At 41.9% G+C, this 19,305-nt stretch overlaps 1 protein-coding gene across 10 annotated transcripts in view; it reads left to right on the forward strand.

Moving 5' to 3' along the window:
• ptprub (protein tyrosine phosphatase receptor type Ub) overlaps positions 1-19,305 on the forward strand; it is a 236,546-nt gene that overhangs the window by 15,564 nt on the left and 201,677 nt on the right. For 4 of the 10 annotated variants that reach the window (XM_072679788.1, XM_072679789.1, XM_072679790.1 and 1 more), the window contains exon 1: positions 5,964-6,199. The exons of the other annotated variants lie outside the window; for them this stretch is intronic. In XM_072679788.1, coding sequence (XP_072535889.1) covers positions 6,130-6,199 — 70 coding nt within the window. In that variant the 5' untranslated portion in view covers positions 5,964-6,129. Of the gene's footprint in view, positions 1-5,963; positions 6,200-19,305 lie in introns of those variants that run through there. 10 annotated transcript variants of the gene reach the window in all.

The following is a 19,305-nucleotide window of genomic DNA, read 5'->3' on the forward strand; positions in this document are numbered from 1 at the left end:
TTGACCTATGCTGTAACACTGCAGTCTGATCTAGTGGCAAATAACCCACAAAGCTCAGCAAACGGCGAAACCCAAAATACATCCAATTTGCAGACTAAAGTATTGCTTGTATTCCGTTAGTCCTTGTTTGTCTAAGCTGTCACCCGGATGTAGACAGGTGTGTGTGTGTGTGTGTGTGTGTGTGTGTGTCATTAGCCTGAAATAATCTTTTAGAATGATTAGAATTTGAGTCATGCTGAACAACAGAACATGATGGGACTCACTCACCTTAAAACTCTCCCAGTGGGATACCAGCTGTGAAAATAGGTCAAGCCAGGGGAAAAAGTCCAACTCTCAGCCATTGTGTAAAATTAAATTGATATGAGAAATGTGAATGGATTAGTGTGGCACTATCTGCAACTGCCATCCCTCCTGGCTGTAGGACATGGCTGTACAATGGGTGGCTGAGCTCCAGCTCTGACCCTCAACTGCTGCGGCTATTCATGAATCAATAGGCAGCCTCTCTTTTGCCATGTCCTAAAAAGATTAGGCCAAATCCAGGGAACCAGTGGACCTGCTTAGATAACATGATGCCACAGGTCTGTGCACCAGGACCTGGCTGGCAGAAGCTTATTGTTTCCAGGGTCCGAGACCTTCTAGAGAGAGGTTCTCTCAGGTGCTCAGGTATTGCTGCACCACCTGACACAAGAAAGTCAGAGTAACACTGTATAGAGCAGAGAGGGGATTGAGGTTGTTCTTGAAGAGACATTTTGTACATTGGATTTTCCTCTTTGTAAGCGTTGGATTTAACCCTGAGTGATGCAAGGTTAATCGTATAAAAATGGATGGCTGGTTATGGATGGCTGTGGTTGTATATACAGTGGCCTGAAGTACATGATGGCTATAAACGGGATTTTAAACCTCATAAACTTTTAAGACCCAAAGGCAGGCCTATACTTTAATGACCTGTCATCGCTACATAACATTCTTATTAGTTTAATAGTAGTTACCATCTAATTCATAGTGTGTTCTAAGTAATAAGTCTTAACCCATTCTTTTCCATCAAATAAATATATTAATTCATAATAACGTTAGACTTTTCTAATGTTTTGTTTAAAAAACATAAAAAAGCAGTCATATAATATTTCCCCAGATTTGCGCTCAGGTAGGAAGAAACATACAGAACAAATTAAATGTAATATTGCACAAACGGGCTTAATGGGCTTAGATTTACAGTAGAATAGTAGAAAAATGGGGTAAAAAGGCAGTCAGTACCCCAAACAAAAAAAGAAATGGCAGAAACATCTCCTGTATTGAAACCGTATTGCATTCAGGTGTACAAATGGTTCATGCTCATTTAAGTCTAGCTGGGCTTATATTACAACCGTGTTCTGCAGGTGCTCTGCAGGTGTTCTGCAGCACTAGGGATTTTGCTGTGCATTTGTGCTGTTACAAAATCACTACAAATGAGCACTCACTTCTAGAGAAAGTCTCCTACAGCGGTTCCTTCAGTTCCCAGGACACTTTGAGCCCAGCTTCAGAAAGACCACACCTGCTTTCTCCCAGCTCCTTATTTATGTCTAGCTGGGCTTAAATAAACACAACCGGTGTTCGCTCAACACTGGGGATTTTACGCTGTTACAAAATCACTGCAAATGAGCACTCAGTTTGAAACTGAAAGTCCAGAAAACATCTGCAGCTTTTCCATCTGTACCCAGGAAAAGCTTGAGCTTAGTTTCAGGATGACTACTCCTTTTTCCTCACAGCTCCTGATTCAATCTACACATTTAAACAAGAAATGCTGGGTTGAACGACCCTGCCTGGGTCTGATAGCACAGTGCTGGGTACATATTGGTACAAACACATGCTAGGCTGTTGTAAACATTGTGGGTTAAAGATTTGACCATTATACTGGGTTGTTACAATGACCCAACTCTGGTATGCATCTCTGGTGTTTTTTTCCTCCATTGCCCCCTGGGACACTCCCTGCTGCCTCTCTCTTTGTAGATACTCTGGTGGCATTCTCATCTTCATCATTGCCTTTCAGTACTTCCACACCCTTCTACTTTATTTTGTGACCTGGACCATGTGTTCCTCTCCTGGTCTTCATTTCTCTGTTTTTAGCCTCATCTATAAGTGAGATGACCTTCATTACTTCATTTTGGGCTGTTGGGGCAAATTGGTCATTAGTATTAGTATTCAAATCACTTGCTTTCATAATTGGACATTTAGATGATAAAAATACATGTAAGCGTGGGTAACCCTGGTCAAAATATTTTACTGTGAATAGCTAAGCAGGTAAAACATTAATTTACTGTTTGAAGAAATATTATATTATATTTCCTTTTTATTTATTTTTTTACAATTTCCAAATAACAAACTCTGAAAATGGCCCAAAGCAAAAGCAAACTCAACCTTTGGCAAGTATCAGCTCTTGTGAATGCTTTTGTAAATGCACTACTAACTAAGTACATGCAGTTACACAGAGAACACACAGTATGCAGTAGACTACACTGTAAAAATACAATTAAGCAATAGCTTGCTAATTGTAAACATATTTATTGTTATAATATCTTTGTGCCCAAATTTTCACAATCTCGAACAGATGCTAAGCTGCAGAAGGTGATAATCTCAGAGGATGATGCTAATGCGTTTAACCAGTTCATGTCCACTCATCTGGACAAGACTGACATGAACTCTGACCAGTCCTTCTGTAAGTAATGGAAATTGTAAGGGGAAACATGTCAAGAAAGAAAAGGACACAGCTGGAAAACTGATGGCATTTATTGCTGTAAAAGCAGAGAGTGAGAGTAAGATAATGGTGAAGATCATGGCTGCATTAGCCGATACAGCAGTCCTGAACATGTACCTGGAGGACACTGGGAAGGACACTGTAGAGAAACCTCTGGGTGAGTGGACGGCATGATGATGCCGTAATGACGTAATGAGCTTATGAAGATTAGGAATTCTCATTAATGTTATTATTCTGCCATTATTCATTAAAACGTTTTAAGATAAGAAATCAGCTGAGGGAAATGATGGAGATGTCACTGATCAGCTAATGCACTTTGACCAAGTAGAGATGGGGCCAACTGACCTCTAGAATTGCAATGTTATCACTTGTCATGGAAAACAATATTTTACAAATATTATTATCAGTTACAGGATTTTATATTGGTTGATTTTGGTATATTTATTTTTAGTTTTGGGTGGTGCTCTTAAAGATGGGCAATGTGTTTGATGTGGTACCTCCTTTGGCTGCCACTTGACGACAACCCCAGGTTCGCTTTTATGACATCCAAAGTAATCCTGCGCTGCTGATTTAGATTTCCTTTTTCAGGGGATGGGGATTGGTGAGATCAGTCTCGCTTTTCTCTGCCATTTTCTCCACTGTGTGTGTATGTGTGAAGCACCAGTTGCTGAGTCTGACAGGCAGTCGAGGAGGAAATACCAGTAATAAGCAAATGTACGTGCTATGATAATAAAATACATGGCCATACCATGGTAAACCATTATACCACTGCAACACAAATACGCAAATTTTCCTTTTATGGTGGGCTTGTGGCAAAACATGGTTTACATCACTGTAACAGCCCACAGCTGCATAGCATGGCCTAGCCTGGCCTTCTGTTGTCTTTAGACCTGTAAAAAGAATTGTAACAGTCTTACTGGAGAGTGTTGCTTTCCTCTCTGGGTCCTCTCTGTGTCCAGTCTGCATGGTCTGTGCAGTTAGCAAGATAAAGAGATTAGCTCATTTACATATTTCCAGCTATTCAGCCCACCCATTTATGCTTAAGTTCTCAGGAGCTGTGAATGAGGCACAATAGATGGCATCCTGTATTGTGGGCACCTTCAGGCTGTCTTTTATGAGATTTTTGTGATCATTGGTATTTTTTGCTCCTAGGCTCCCCTTACAGTCCAGAAATATAGTAGGGTTGGCTGGTATGCTCTTTTTTCACACTGTCATACCATCACTAAATATAACCGTAATATATGGTATTTTATGGGCGGGGAGATGCTTAAGCTGCATGAATAGCTTAGATGGTTCTATGTTTACGTAGCTTTACATACCATCAACCATTCACCATCCTGTGTTATTTTAAAATAGAATAGCAAATACAAAGGTCAATCAGTCATTCTGTAAATGTTAAACCATCACCCTGACACTAAACTACAGAAATCCTGAAGAGACAGTGACAGACTGATAATATTCAAATATTTTTCAAATGTTGATTCTGTAGCTCACTTGCTAGTCAGAGTATCAGACAGCTCAGTGTAGCTTAGATAAGCAGGGAAAACTCCCCAGCACAGACTGTGTCCCAACTGAGGCTCAAATCACACACGATTAGAGGACAAAGGCTCGTATCTGAGAGTTAGAAGAGACTGGACAAACTCATAAAGAGGGCCGGCTCTGTCCTGGGGTGCTTCTTAGACCCAGTGCAGGTGGTGGGAGACAGGAGGATGACAGCCAAGCTGGCATTCATGCTGGAGAACATCTCCCACCCCATGCATGAGACTCTGGCAGCACTGGGCAGCTCCTTTAGCGACAGGCTGCTTCACCCCAAGTGTGTGAAGGAGCGGTATCGCAGGTCCTTCCTTCCTGCTGCCGTCAGACTGCACAACCAGCACTGCTCCCAGCGGACCACATACGCACACACTTAACTACACACACATGTTCATGTTCAGGGAATACTATGTGCAATATCCCCCCCCCCATGTGCAATTAAGAGTCTTTTGCTGTAAATAGTATTGTTTATTGCTTTTTTAATTCTTATTTATATTGTGTATATAGTGTAAATTATTTATCTAAATTTTTGTAACTGAGTGTCTTGCTATCCCTTTCTGCTGTCACACTGTGAATTTCCCCACTGCGGGACTAATAAAGGACTATCTTATCTTATCTTATCTTATCTTAATAGTTTTGGGAGTGTTTTCGACTGTTTTCACGCACAATCAGCAGACTGGTTCTTCCAGGTTTGCTTGCTTTCCCTTTCATTTGAACTCAGCACGCCGCTAAACTTCCAACTACGGCGGGCCTGTTTTTTTACCACCTGAGTGTGACATCTCCAATCATTGAGTGTGCCCACCCTGTGGATCTCTTAAATGCACAACTATTTTGACTGTGTGCTAGATGGATACAGAACAGAAATTTGACACATCAGACACATTTTGAAATGCTGTCCTCATTTTTTGGTAACAGCAAGACATGGTAACAGAAACAGTCTGTTTATTATTAAAGGACTAAAAATTGAAGAAGGGTTGTATGAAAGGTATTATTTTTTTGGGATATAAAAGCATAAAAATGTAAGTAGAGATGGTAAAGTCGTTTGGCTAACTTTAGCTGTTTACACGGCCTGGTTTACGTAGCTACCTGTCTGGGAGGCCATGCGCTGCTCTCCTCTCCAGTGTTACAGATGCGCACCCTGCAGAAAGACTGTCTCAGAAAACTACGAGTATGAAAAAAACACCTAAGTGGCAGTGTGTTTTGCTGCGTTACAGCTTTACTTTCTTGGATTCTTGGATGTTCTGGATAGCAAAATGCCACTCCAACTTATCCCAGAGGATGGTGCTCCATCACTGTATCCGACTGGCTGATGTGCTGCTGCTCCACTGCGTCCCACTTTACGGCCTGTGTTTTCTACGGATATCATACAAGCTGTGTGTGGGCAGTTAAAGGCAGCAATGGGTGTACTTTAAAGTTGCAGAAATCACTAAGGAGGGGGGAGCCAAGTGCCTTCCTCACTGGAAGAGACCCCTCCGCCGCAGCACCAGTAGGCCTGATCTCTTTAAACTGCTGCTCAAACAGCAGCGTGTGGGTTTTGCAGTGTGGGTATAGCTGGAAGCTGCATGTGGATAAATACCGCATAGCACCGCATGGGGGCGTCCACTGCACATCGAAACATGCCCACACTTCCAACAACAGCAGAAAGTATGGTGGGAAAGAAAAAAACCCTAATCCCGTGTTGAACTGTTTACCCTGACGTCAGTCCGCACGGCTCGCAGCTTCTCTCTCACTTCTCTCCTCTCTCAACTCCGCTTCGCCCGGGATTTCGGGGACCGATGGACTTGGAGTCCATAACCTACCGTAACTACCTGGAGCCACTGACATGATCCCCGTTTGTTTTTCCCAGACTGGACTAAACGCGTAACATGAATACCTGCGCCATTCTTTTGCTCCTGGCTATTCAGATTCGCGCCGACAGCGTCGAGGGACCAACAGGTAAAAGTGCCGTTTTTCTACCTGAGCACTTTCTGAGAAAGTTCCTGCTGTGCTTGGAGAAGAGAGTGCAAGTCATGTCCGTCTGAGGACACAATGTTTTGGGGGTCGTGTGTTTTTTTTCTGGAAACTTTTTTTAGCGCGAGGATGTTTGCTCTCAGCCCGGCTGTGTCTTGTTTGTGGTAAAAACGATAAGCTGTGTGTTTTACTGCGATACATCCGAGGAAACGAGCCAAATATGGCTTTAGGACTGTATTGACATCCAGCTCAAAGCCACACACCTCTAGACCCAGCTCCCATCATTTCACAGGCGAGGTGTTCTTAAGTTGGTTTCACTGAGAGGTGAACTGTGTTGAGTATGTGAGGCAGGGGTGACTCTCTCCTCCTCCTCCTCCTCCTCCTCGGTCCGGCGCAGTCTGAACGCAGTGCTGCTGGAGCTGTACTGCATTGTGGTGTTCAGTTCCGCTGTCCTGGAAGACGCTTTATGTGTGTCCTCTGACTCTAGTGCTAGCTACTGCTTCATGTGATGCATGGTGCTGAGAAAACGACGAGATCTCTAAATGGAACCACTTCTTTTAATACTTTAAATGAGTACAGGCAGAAAAGTAGACTCGCTGTCTAAGCTGAACTGCACATCTGTGTGTTTTCTCAAGCTAAATCCTGAGTTAACTCTGATGTGCTCCAGCTCTGGACATTATCGCAAGTGTTAGACGCGAGTATTTGCGAGAAGCTCTTCTCTATGTGTTTTTTTTTCCCACCTGTATTCCGGGCGCCCCATCCCTGCCCCTCAAACGAGCTACGACTGGCTAGTAGTTGTATTCACAAGCGGCCCTGCTCTGTGATTGGTTAATAGATCATACTCACCAGTAGTCCACGCAGCCAATCCTAACTTTGGGGGGCGGGCCCAGGCGGAATACGGGTGTGGGGGTGGAAATCGCCTAAAAGTTACGCAGCACTTGATGAGAACCTGAGCCGAATGACGCAGTGTGGCTGGGAGAGGGTCCCTGCTGAGCGGTGGTTCTTTCGTCTGTCTCGCTGGTGGGTTCTGTGTGTAGCCCGCTTGATATTTACGGGGTTAAAGCTGGTTTAGTGCTGAATACAGAGGCTTTTATTTAAGTGATCAGTTCAGCTTCCAGAATAACGGCATGCCATTGAGAATCCAGTGCCAGAAAAATGTTGGAGGAAAATATGGTCCTATATGTCTGTACACACAGGTAGACGGGGTGTCCAAATACTGGCCTGATTAACCCAGACGTTAGACCTGATTAACCCATTCATGCCCAACTACTGAATTGAGTATGATGAGGCAAAATGCCATAGGTGTTCTGGTGGGTCTAAAGGAAGACCCCTGTAGTTATAGTTCTACCCTGAATGGATTTCTAAAAGCAGCCATCCTTTGTTCAGCATTTTTTTTTAAGTAAATGTATAATCAGTTTATGATAGTCTGTTATTTTGTTGAAAAAAAAAAAAAAATATTCTCACATGGCAGGAATGTGTATTTTAATATGGCACATTCAATTGATTGGTGGTATTTTTGTTTTTCACATTTGTGCTCAGACAGGCCCCAAATTAGATATTCATATACAGGCATTAATGGGTTAATGGGTTAAATGTATAATCAGTTTATGATAGTCTGTTATTTTGTTGAAAAAAATAAAATATTCTCACATGGCAGGAATGTGTATTTTAATATGGCACATTCAATTGATTGGTGGTATTTTTGTTTTTCACATTTGTGCTCAGACAGGCCTCAAATAGGATATTCATATACAGGCATTAATGGGTTAATGATATGCCTGGGAAAACAGTTATTTTTCACACAGTCCTCAGTCCGTCAGTCACTCATACGTTCTGTCACAGACTTCATGTGCTATTTTTCTAGAAATCAGTGCTATGGCGCTGGGAACACTGAGCTAGTCTGTTGGAAACACAGCCCAGAGTTCGGCCTGCCTGAGCAACTTGACAAACAGTCATGATCCGTCTGAGCAACTTATCGATTTTCAGTTAACAAAATGGCTTCCATTTAGCAAGGTGTCACACAACAGGAGTGTGTGTGTGTGTGTGTCAGTTGCTGGGTGTGGACATTTTCCATTGTAATGTCAGCGTCCTGTCTCATTAAGATCTTTGACACTCAAATCCTGTCTGTTCTGCCTGAGTTTGAGGGAGTAATCCGCTTAGATTGTGGGGTGGTGATGTTTCCGCCATGCCTGTTTTTTTTATTTATTGTTTTTATATATATTTTCTTTTATTTTTTATTTTGTGGTCTGGTTGACGTTGAAGACCAGTGACACCTTCCTCCAAGCTTTGTGCTCTTAATTAATTGAATCAAATTGAAATTATTTCTAAATGAATTTTATTTGATTAATTTATTACCATGTAATGGCTGTAGTTTGCCAGAACATTGATGAATGGGACCGTTTCCTAGATAGAAGATGAGGCAAAAATGGCTAATTACCTTGCCCGTTTTTCTTGATGCAAGATAAGTTGACTAATGAAAACATGCAGTAGGTATTTTTTATTTTTTTTTTTGCACCAGGTTGTCTGATTAAACTCTGTTGCAGAGAGTTCTCTATAAGGGTTCTGAATTGCAGAGCCATCACAAGAAGGAACTGTCGTTTATGTCTCTTCTGAAGGACATTTCATTCCTTCACGCTTCTCCTTGTCATAACCATACACGCTGTCATAATCCTATTCATGCAGTGATGCAGAAATCATCCGGGCCAGCGTCAGCCATAATGAGGAGAATGAAGCACATCATTAAGACGAATAGTTTGAATTATGAAAATAATTAAAAGCCATGAAGATAATTAAAAGAGCTCAAATGGAACGGTGAGTGTGCCAGCTCTGTGAGTGTTGTGTGAGATTTGAAACGTGTGGAGCTTTTCATCTGCTTTTGCGACACTGCTGTTTTATGGAGGCAGCACCTTGCATCTATGGAAATTTTTTTTACTGCAGGTTTAAATACTCTTTATAGTGAAGTGAGGCGTTTCTGTTTTGCAAAGTGAGCAGTATGGACCGCAGAACTGGGCGGCCTTTGTTGTGCCGTTCTGTGGGCTAAACTGTTAAACCTTTTAAAAGTTATTTATTGAGACAGAAGCTTCTCAGCCCTTGGGGAAATAACACATTACACGACATTATTCATTATAGGGCTGATGTAGTAGTATTATTGTTTCCAGAGGGAACTGGATTTTGTTGCATTTTGCAATGCTCAGCTTATTAATATCTCTGTTGTTGTACCACAGTATTTGCAGCAGATGTTTTGTCTTTCCAAAGATAAGATAAAACTTCTTGACAGAGCAGCTGGATTGGTCAAGGACAAGGAAGGCTACTGTTTGCTCACTTCTTTAACTTGTTTATCGTAATCATCAGTGGAATAGCATGCATACCCACACACCATCTGTCCTTCTGAATGCAAACTCACGTCGTCGAGTGGTATTGTCTGTGTAAATGTCACATCCCACATCTTATTGAGGAATAAGCCTCCTCTTATCGTCCGCTCAGGATGCTGCTTGGCACTGGCTACAACACAGGCCGCTGTAATAAAGCAGGTGTGTACGTGGAGCGAAGGTTCTGAGAGAAGGGACGCAAGACAAAGAGGTAGTCGGTTTTCCACGGCTAATGACGTGAGGCTAACCGTGCATGCCTGAACCTCACACGCCCAGGTGCAGAGCAGACCATGGGAGGTCTCAGATGTTCAAAACAAAGACATGAAGATATCAAAAGGAGACATTCACATTCAGCTCCTTTGACTTCTGTTGATTACAGAGCGTCTTTATAAAAGATGTGTGTGATTTGGGTGGGGTTCCTGGAATCCTAACCCCTCTTTAATTTCAGGAAATCGTCTGCTTTTTTACTACCTCTGGATTTCCCTCCACGGTGTGAGCTAAGGTGACCTCGACTTTGTTTTCCTTCTAGCGTTTAGCCATGGCTGCCAAAGTAACGAATGAGCAGCGCCAGGCGTAGTTTCAAGGCAACAGCTGAGAGTTCCTCATCTAGAACATCTGAAGGAATCCTTCTCTTGTCGACAGTGTTGTCTTTGGACTTTTCTGTTGACTGTTCTGGGCATTGGAGATGGGAGGGGTGGTGGGGGAGACTGCCGGAGGGCCTTTTTTCTCCCTTCTCTTCAAACAGCCGTTCAGCACTGAGTCATATCTGATGGGAAACGAGTGAAAAACAAGAGAGCGACCGAGACCTGGCTTTTCTTTATTGTCTCTGGAAGGACCGGTTAATTCCTCTGTGATTTATTGATGGTTTTGAAAAGCAGTTCCGTTTCGAGGGGCCCTGATGGAAATCTGCTTCAGAGGGCTGCGTGAGAGGAATTCCCGTTTGGACAATGAGATTGTAAATGCACTTTTTTTGCAAACAGACGACCAGCAGAGCACTTAGATTCTTTTGCGTGCATCTTATAGAGGCCTTAGAGCCCTGCACACATTTGTTATAGCACAGGATTTGGGCTGGGCCGGACTCTCTCCTCAGCCCGGATCAATGTTAATGTGCAGTGGTGTGGAGAACTGCTAGTCTCCAACTGTGCCACAACTCAAGGAGCTGTTTTAAATCAAACCTACCCATGTGTGCGGTGTTGAGATTCAGTGCAACAATTTTATAATTTGTATTCCACCTTACCACAGTTCTGCTGGTAGCTAAAGGCCTGTGGAGGGCAAAGTGAACTCGAATTAATAGTGAATAGTAAAGTATTGAAATATGTTTTAAGATGCTATAACAGTTAAAGTAATGATAGTAATAATAATATTTTCACATTATTTTAAGAATGTTTCATGAAGAAAATGTCATATATATTTTTCTGACCACTGATAAGTTGGAACAGACAGTAAACTGTAATGTAATGAAGCACACGATAATAAAAAGAATACTGCTATTACTACTATTAATGATGGTCTGATATTGTGCACTGCACTAGTTAACACCTATAATTACTCGTGTAATGCTTAAACACCAAAAAGACAACGGGACCAAGAAATAGCTCCATCAGTTTGTACAGAAGTCCCTGTAATTACTGAGTAATACGTCTTAGTGTAGAGTGTTAAGGGGTTAAATAGTTATAATGTTATATTTTTGGTAAGTTTATAATAATTATGCAAGCTCATCACCTTTACCTTGTTGTTGTGGTAAGGTTATATGTGTTTTACCATTGTTTGGCTTATTGCAGTAAAGAAAGTGTTCGCAGAGACCCCCAACTCTCATATATCCTTTACTTTCAGTTTTTATGCAAATTAATTTAAATGACTTAACTTATCTTAAGTTATTTTAGTAGATTATCTTAATAATTTCTGCAGGCACACAAAATCCCTGAGCCATTCCAATGTCTGTGCTCAAGTTGTCTGGTGTCACCCTAAAGCGGATGCAGTCCCTTTTTTATGCCTGGGTCTACTCAAGGATTTTCCCTGTAAACATCATTTGGAGAGTTTTCCTTTTCTTTGCTACAGTACCTTTAGGATTTCCTAACCGGGGGCTGGACGTCAGACCTTTCTGTTGTTTTTCGCTATGTCAGGACAAGGCTATTGGATTTGTTTTCCCAAAATTGAAGGCATATTTTGTTTTCAGAATATCTTGACGAGGCTACTGTGCCAGATGTCCTTAGTCACTGGTGCTGTCCTAAAGGTCTGCAATGGTCAGTTTGCGCTCAGTAGTGTAGGATCATCTCTCTCCTGGCATTTCCCCTTATCTTGTCCTTTGTGAGGCTGCTTTGTCATTACAGAACCATGCATGATAGCCCGGAACCCCTCTGAGCCCCTGAAAGGAACTGTTGTATGAAAAGCCACTGGGTTGAGGAGGTAATTGCATGTGATATCCTTTGTTGTGTCATGGTCTCCTCAAATGAGAGCTGTGGAGGGGTCAAGGAGCAGTGCTGCTTAACAGAGTCTTGAGCTCAGGGTCCAGAAAAGAATTTTTTCAACAAAGGAGTTAAATGAGCTTAAAATATTAGATTTAATGGCTAGGACTAAGTTGTGAGACAGTCTTTGTTCTCCCTCCCTGAGAGAATGTTAAGACTGCAAAAGTAACATTCCTCAAATAGTTTTCCTATTTTATTTTGGGACTGTTTTTCCCTAGCATCAGTCTCAAGGACTGTGACATTATGGTAAAATATGCACTGAAGTAGGAAGGGTTATGTACAGTAACTTTGTGATATACCAGGTAGGGCTGGGCAATTAATAGAAAACGATTAGAAATGGACATTCAGAACCTCTAATCAATGTTGATTATTGTGATTTTTTAAAAGATTCTGTTAATACTTTCCCCACTGTGTTCGTTCATGTACTCTCCCCTTAGAAACATACTACTGTGTGTGTAGTCACTTAAAGTCACCGGTCTGCAACATGGAAGCATCGTAGAGGAGAACTCGAACAAGAACCCATCCCAAGCACCTTGAGCAGCTAATATAATCATTCATTAATCGAAATCGAGCTAAATTAATCAATTATTTTGATATTTATTTAAGGTTGTATAACTGAATTACAATCGGAGTGGCTGCAGCTCTGTGAAAATGTTAAACTGAAAAGGTAGGATTTGTGTTAATGTCTGTTGCAAGTTTCACATCGAGCATAGGATATCTTTCACATGCTTTGGATTAGAGCTGGGTGATATGTAAAATATTATATCACAATATTTAAAGACATTTTTAGACATTTTAAAGACTTTTTACTCAAAATACGCTGCACTCGCATTGAATTAAAGACTATAAGACTGATTACACTCTTTGTAATGAAACATGCAGTTAATTAGAGCTCTTTAAGCACTGACTATATTCATGATACACTCATAAAAGCATATTATATAAAACTTATTACAATATTGTCATATTGTCCAGCTCTACTTTGGATGTTCATGTTTAATTCAGAATGGTCAAAAAATAATGTATGAATATGAAAATAGCATTATCAGGTTGTTTTTTTTTTTTTTTTACATTTGTGGCCTGAACTGAGGCCTGAACTGAAAGCCTATGAGTTCATTGCCCATGGTTCAGCAATGGTGGGTGGTATATTTAATAGTGATAGTATAAAACATGCAACACTCAAGAGCATTTCTTATCAGAACCCATTTGTAGTATGGTAATGTCCATCTGATTTCCTTAGTGTATTACAAAACCACTTTTTTCAGCATTTTGCTTTCACTACACGTCACCTTGTCCAAAAAATGGTGGTCCTCACCTTACAGTGCCATTGTGCTCACTGGATTATCCTGTTTGGTAATCGAGTGCAATTGCTTTGTGTGTTTTTATGAAATGAACTGTATATGCACTTAAGTGAATAATTTCCGCCGATTCTCCAGGTTCATTAGGTCCAAACACCTGTGACTGCTAAAGGTCCGTGCAGTAAAAGAGATGTATTGTGATTTTTTTTTATTTTTTTTATTTTAGTGTGTAGTTCTGTGTTCCTTCAGCGCGAGCCTTTCTCTCGCAGGGCTGTACATAACAGTTACGTGCGTGCATAAAGTTAAATTTACGACTAAATGAATTTGCAAACTGTGTCTCTCTGACCTTTCGGTTCATGTTTTACGGCTAAAGCTAAATGGAAATAGGTCTTTGTAGAGTCTACAGTTAGCATTGTGGAGCTGTGTGGTTTTGGGAGTGCGTGTGCAGGAGATAGAGAATGAATTAGACTGTGTGGGCCTTTGTCTGTCTTTGTCATGGATAGTAGAGTACAGGAATAATAGTAGTGAACTCTCTGGCCGTGGATGTGTCATGCCCGTTGTATCAGAGGCCCCAGGGAGTGCTCGGCTCCTCACTGCCCCTCTCTGCCTCTGACAGGCAGGAGGATTTACAACAAGCCTGCTCTCATCTTCCACACCTCTGCGGCCTGATAGCCTGCCTTGCAGTGCCCCAGTCCAGGAGAGATTAATGCTGTATTGATTCCTGAAATCTGGCAAGTCCATTCCACTAAGATTTCATCAAATCTGTGTCCGCTGTGACCAATGCCTCTTTGATATAAAAGTAAACTAAAGGGCACTTTGAAGGGTCAGCTCGTATTAATCTGCTCTTATTAAGCGAACAGAATAAGCGTACGCAGTTAACCATGGTAACAGTGGTAAGCGAAAGTCTGAATCGGAAATGGGAGCTGTAGAAAAACCTTTAGCCTGTTGCTGTTATACTCTTTAGCTCTGTCTTCACAATCTGTTGCATTTAAGCCGAACTAGAACATAGGTTGTTTTTTCCCCCCAACTGTTGCTAGTTTTTACCATCAAAGGTTGTGGTATCTGGGGTACCTGACTTTGACCTGACTTTAGGTCCTGTGTGGTGTAACTCAAGGAAAATGTAAGTACCCCTTCCCCAAAAAGACTGCTATCAGAGAAAACTACGTAGTAGACCAACTTCAGGAAACCACTGACAGCGCTTTCGGGCGTTCAGAAAAGCAGGAGCGTTTTTACGGATTAAAGATGCAGCCTGCCATGCTTGTTAGAGCTCTCCATAAACCCAACCAGCCTGCAGACCTCCCACTCTTTCTCTCTGTCTGACTCACACGCCCACATGCCGTAGGATCCTAGTGCGTTTTCAGGATCTAGTGATTGCACTTCTTTGTTAAGACATCCTTTCATCATCCGTGGGGTGGGCACGGGGCGATGTGGTGGGAGCAGGCCTAGTGATGTTGTAGTTTCAAAAACCCACCTCACTCACTCTTCTGAAGCTGGAATGGGTGACGGGCGGAGTGCCAGAGCTGCTGGCTCTCTCCTCCTGCAGCAGATGAGCCGTCTCCCATCCTGACGCCCAGCAGCCCACTGCTCCCTCCCCGCAGCGCCGGCAGCCGCCATCTCCGCAAACAGAAAGTGGGTCTGCAAGACAGATGCTCCGAGTCCTACTCCTCACCCCATCCTCGGAAAGGCCGCTGTCGTGCGCATTTATTTTTAGCTCGCTTGGCCGCTTTTCAAGTTTTACCTCAGCCTGTGTCTCTGGACCTGCTGATATGCTCTGCATATTGGAGCGTTGTTAATATTTCAGTGGAAAGTTGAAATATTTCCCAGCGCTCTGAGGTGGAAGGTTAGTGCCCTGTGATTCCAGCAGGAGCCCCCAGCCTAGAATTTGGCTTGTGTCAGCTCTCCGCATTTAGTTAACATTATGAAATATAAAACCACTTTATGAGCCAAAACAACTAGTACAGTGCTTTTTATGCAGCATTGCGTAAAAAAGTGGGTATAGAGTCTAAGACTGAAAATAATATATCTCAATTTGCTACCAGCTACTACGTCTTTTCAAACTGCTGTTGATGCAACGTCACTAAGAAACCTACACCCTTAGACAAAAGTGCTGGGTACCCATCTCTGATGCATCAGCTACCAGAAGCCGGCCAGCATCACACTGAAGTGTTGTAGGGAGACAGAGAGAGGCATCTTCCCACCTGGGGTGAGCTAGGCTAATTGTTCTCTCTTAGGCTCCAGCTCTAAGGGTCTTATATGTATCATTTTTTTGGAAACCACTGTCAGCAAAGGCATCTTTCAGAGGGACATGAGCTGGGAGGGGAAGGGGCTTATGCTAGGCACACACTCCCACTTAATTGACTGGATGTTAATTATAAATTTTTTGTTAGATGGTTGGTTTTGAGTGGAGTGGTGAAAAAAGATCAGGTTTAATTAAAGCAATCAATGTAGTTTGTAATTAGAGCTGTATTAGAGCTGAGTAGACCAACATTTTTATCACAGAACATTTCAAACATTCTGTTTGTAAGATTCAATGTATTTTCAGTACATAGAATATAAAAACATTTTAATTTCATCGTGTATTAAAAGAAGGCTTTCGGTACTACAAGGTTAGCTTGGCCCCTCAAAATGACAGAACAGAAAAAATCAGAATGCAAATCATTTTTTTTTCATATTCAGGTATTAATAATACTGTAATAATACTGTTTATTGCTTTTTTAATTCATATTTATATTGTGTATATAGTGTAAATTATTTATCTAAATTTTTGTAACTGAGTGTCTTGCTATCCCTTTCTGCTGTTACACTGGGAATTTCCCCACTGCGGGACTAATAAAGGACTATCTTATCTTATCTTATCTTATCTTATCTTATTAAAATGGTTGTTGATTAGTCCCAATTCCCAGTTCTCCTAGTAGAAGAGTGTTTCTTAAAAACAGAAACCTATTAGCAATCAATGAGCCTATCTGTGTAGGTTAACTGTGGTTTATGTTACTACATATCTAACGACTGAAGTGTATATCAAATATTTATATAGTGCAAAAAAGAAAAACAGAATTAAAGATTGAAAAGGTAAAGCTGTCATTACTGCAGTCTACACTTTCAAAGTCTTTTGGAAGTTTCTGAACACTGAACTCTAAAAAGGAAACAAAAAAAAGTTTTACCCCAAAAAAGCCTTTCGTTTTTATTGTAGTGTGTTCAGAAAATGTTTGGCATCCCCATCCAGGTGTATGTGTGTGTACATGGAGAGAGAAAGCGAGTTAGAAAAGCCTCCGCTTGTATTCGGCCTGGCTGTATCCGAACACAGCTGCGCTGTAGTGTGTCACAAATATATCGCAAGCACACGTGCCTGGAGCGGTGGGCAGCCCTAGCTACGGTGCCAGGGGAGCAGTTGGGGGTTAGGTGCCTTGCTCAGGGGCAATTCAGATGTATCTTGTCGACCCAGGAGATTAAACCAGAGACCGTATGGTCGCAAGGCCGCTTCTATACCCTCCAGGCCACAGCTGTTGCATAGTACCCCCCCAAGGTAGACGGTGTGGCCTGTAGTGTGTTAAATACAGTAAAATGTAAATGTTAGCAATGCTGACACACTGTCTTCGTCCAAACCACCATGATTTCATAAGTTGAAATCATTTACAAATGTAATGGTCATAGTCTTGTAAATTCTAACTTAACATATAACTTAACATTAGCTACTTTAATCTATTTTTCTCCCTTCTCTCATCTCCCTGTCCTTATTTCTCCCTCCCTCTTGTAGAGATGGGAAGACTGGCTTGTGTCTTGGCTTCCTGTATCCATCATTTAAAATTAAAAATCCTCTGTAGAGATTTGTAAAAAAAAAAAAAAGGTCCTGTAGTGCACTGCAGTCTGTCAGAAAGGCTGCATGTGCCATATGAACTTGATAGACGAGCAAATAAACATTAAAGAGCTTTTTGGGGTTAAACAAAGCATTAACCATAACAATCAACACTGTCATTATTGACGTCATCGACTTTCTCAGCTAATCCTTGCAGGCCTATTTGGATACCTCCATGTCAAGGAAAATGTGGGTTGGTAAGTTAAGCTAGCTGCTTCCCATGGGCATCATTAAACAAATGTCCTTGTGGCAGGCAGACATCATTCTGCCCATTATCACATCACTTTCATTAAGTCCTTACGAGCGAGAGAGTGAGCTGGAGGTGTGCTGCGCTTTCAGACTCGTGCCTCGTTAAATGAATTATAGCTGCCTGTTTCAGCGGCCTAATTTAAACTGTTCGGATTCACACATCAAGCTGGAAATTTACTGTTTCACCCGACGCTTGGGTTCTGTCTCTCAGTTTTTTTAAATACCTCTTGTCATGTCACTTAAAAAGGAAGCGTCTTCTGGCGATTCGTTTTCCTGCCTCTCACTCTCTTCCTCTCACTCTCTGTCTCTTGTGCTCTCGCTTTCTTTCTCTCTCTGTCTCTCCTTTCCTCTTTCTCCATCTCTCTTCCTGCCTTTGTGGCTGACTTTGCCCTGGTGTGACAGCTGCTCTTGACAGGTTATGGCATGACTGCGCCAGGTGTCAGCTGGGACTACATTGCCCCAGCACACCTCTCCTTCACACCTGCCTGTTCTCCCTGAGCTGCTCTCTCTGTCACCTGTCTGTCTGTGTGAGGGATGCAGAGTGACCCCTACCCTTCGGCCTTGTGGTCTCTGCCTGCATTTTGAACCGGATTTTTTTAGATAGAAAAATGTATTTTGTGCGCGTGCGATGCTCCAAGGCTAGGCGCAGTGTGCTAAGCACAGTTTTAACCCCTTAAACTCTAAGGGCCTATATGTGGGCTCACATGTGAGTTGCTTACTGGCATAACATACAACATGAATAATATGTATTAGCTTCTAAATAAAACATTTTCTTAAGATTAAGAGCTGAAATATAGGTCTTGAGGTCAAAGAAACACTAAAGGATTTTAACCTAATATTTATCTGCCACATCTTAGGGTGTGTTTATACTTGTAGTTCGGTTCCCTTGGTCCAAACCAAGCAAGGAAATGATACAGTGTAACATTTTAGTCCTGATTTGCTTTGTGTTCATTCTGACATAAATTACAAGGAAAACAATGACATGGGGGGGGAAACAACCGCTGGACCCTAAAACCTGGCTTATTACATCATGCCGTCTTGATATCTGAATTAAACCACATTTCTGTGGCTGCGTCTCAACTCTAACGTGTCTCTACTGGGGCAGCTACACTAATGAATGTGATTCTAATGGTGGCTAGTTTTGTGGGAGTGTGTTGTTTGGGACACAGACCCGCTAAACTAAAGCAACAGACCGAAGAAGTTAAAGCACAACAACGTGGGCAGGTCTGCACAGATACTCACCTGTGCTTAACTCTAGCTGCAAAAACGCCTGTAACACAACCATTTTGTGGCATCACAACATGCGCTTGGTTCATTTAGGTGCCTTGGTTGATACTGAGTTCATACTTCTAAGGGACCAGAGTTCGTCTAGAAGCGGACAGAGACCCACCGGCTCAGGTGATCTCAGCCTGCTTGTTTGGTACAAGTTCGAAAGGCAGCGTTCCATCTTACTCTTAACAAATCAGTACTTTGAAAGGCTGGAATATAACTTTAAATTATGCATATCAAGATCATTTTAGTGACCTCTAACCCTGCTTCCATGCTGGCTGCATGGTTAAAACTAGACAGTGAGGAAAGCTAACTGTGCTGGCCTGACTTTCTGAAGCCTATCTTGCATGAGAAAAGCTATCTTATCTTACACAGCCACTTAGTTTTTTTCCCCAGAAAAAGCCACTTTCTTGTTGCTTGCATAAGAAGTCCAGAAAACAGAACTAAAGTGGGAAATAATGCACTAGATGTGAGAAGCCATATCTGAAAAGCCTTGCTATGTGCATAGAGATTTGCTTAATGTGGGCGCTGATTAGAAGCCGTTGAAAGAATTTGGGAAGCTGAGCAATTTTCAGTGTCTAGTTTGAAA

The sequence above is a fragment of the Salminus brasiliensis genome, chromosome 5 (assembly GCF_030463535.1).
Source record: "Salminus brasiliensis chromosome 5, fSalBra1.hap2, whole genome shotgun sequence".
Lineage (NCBI taxonomy): Eukaryota > Metazoa > Chordata > Actinopteri > Characiformes > Bryconidae > Salminus > Salminus brasiliensis.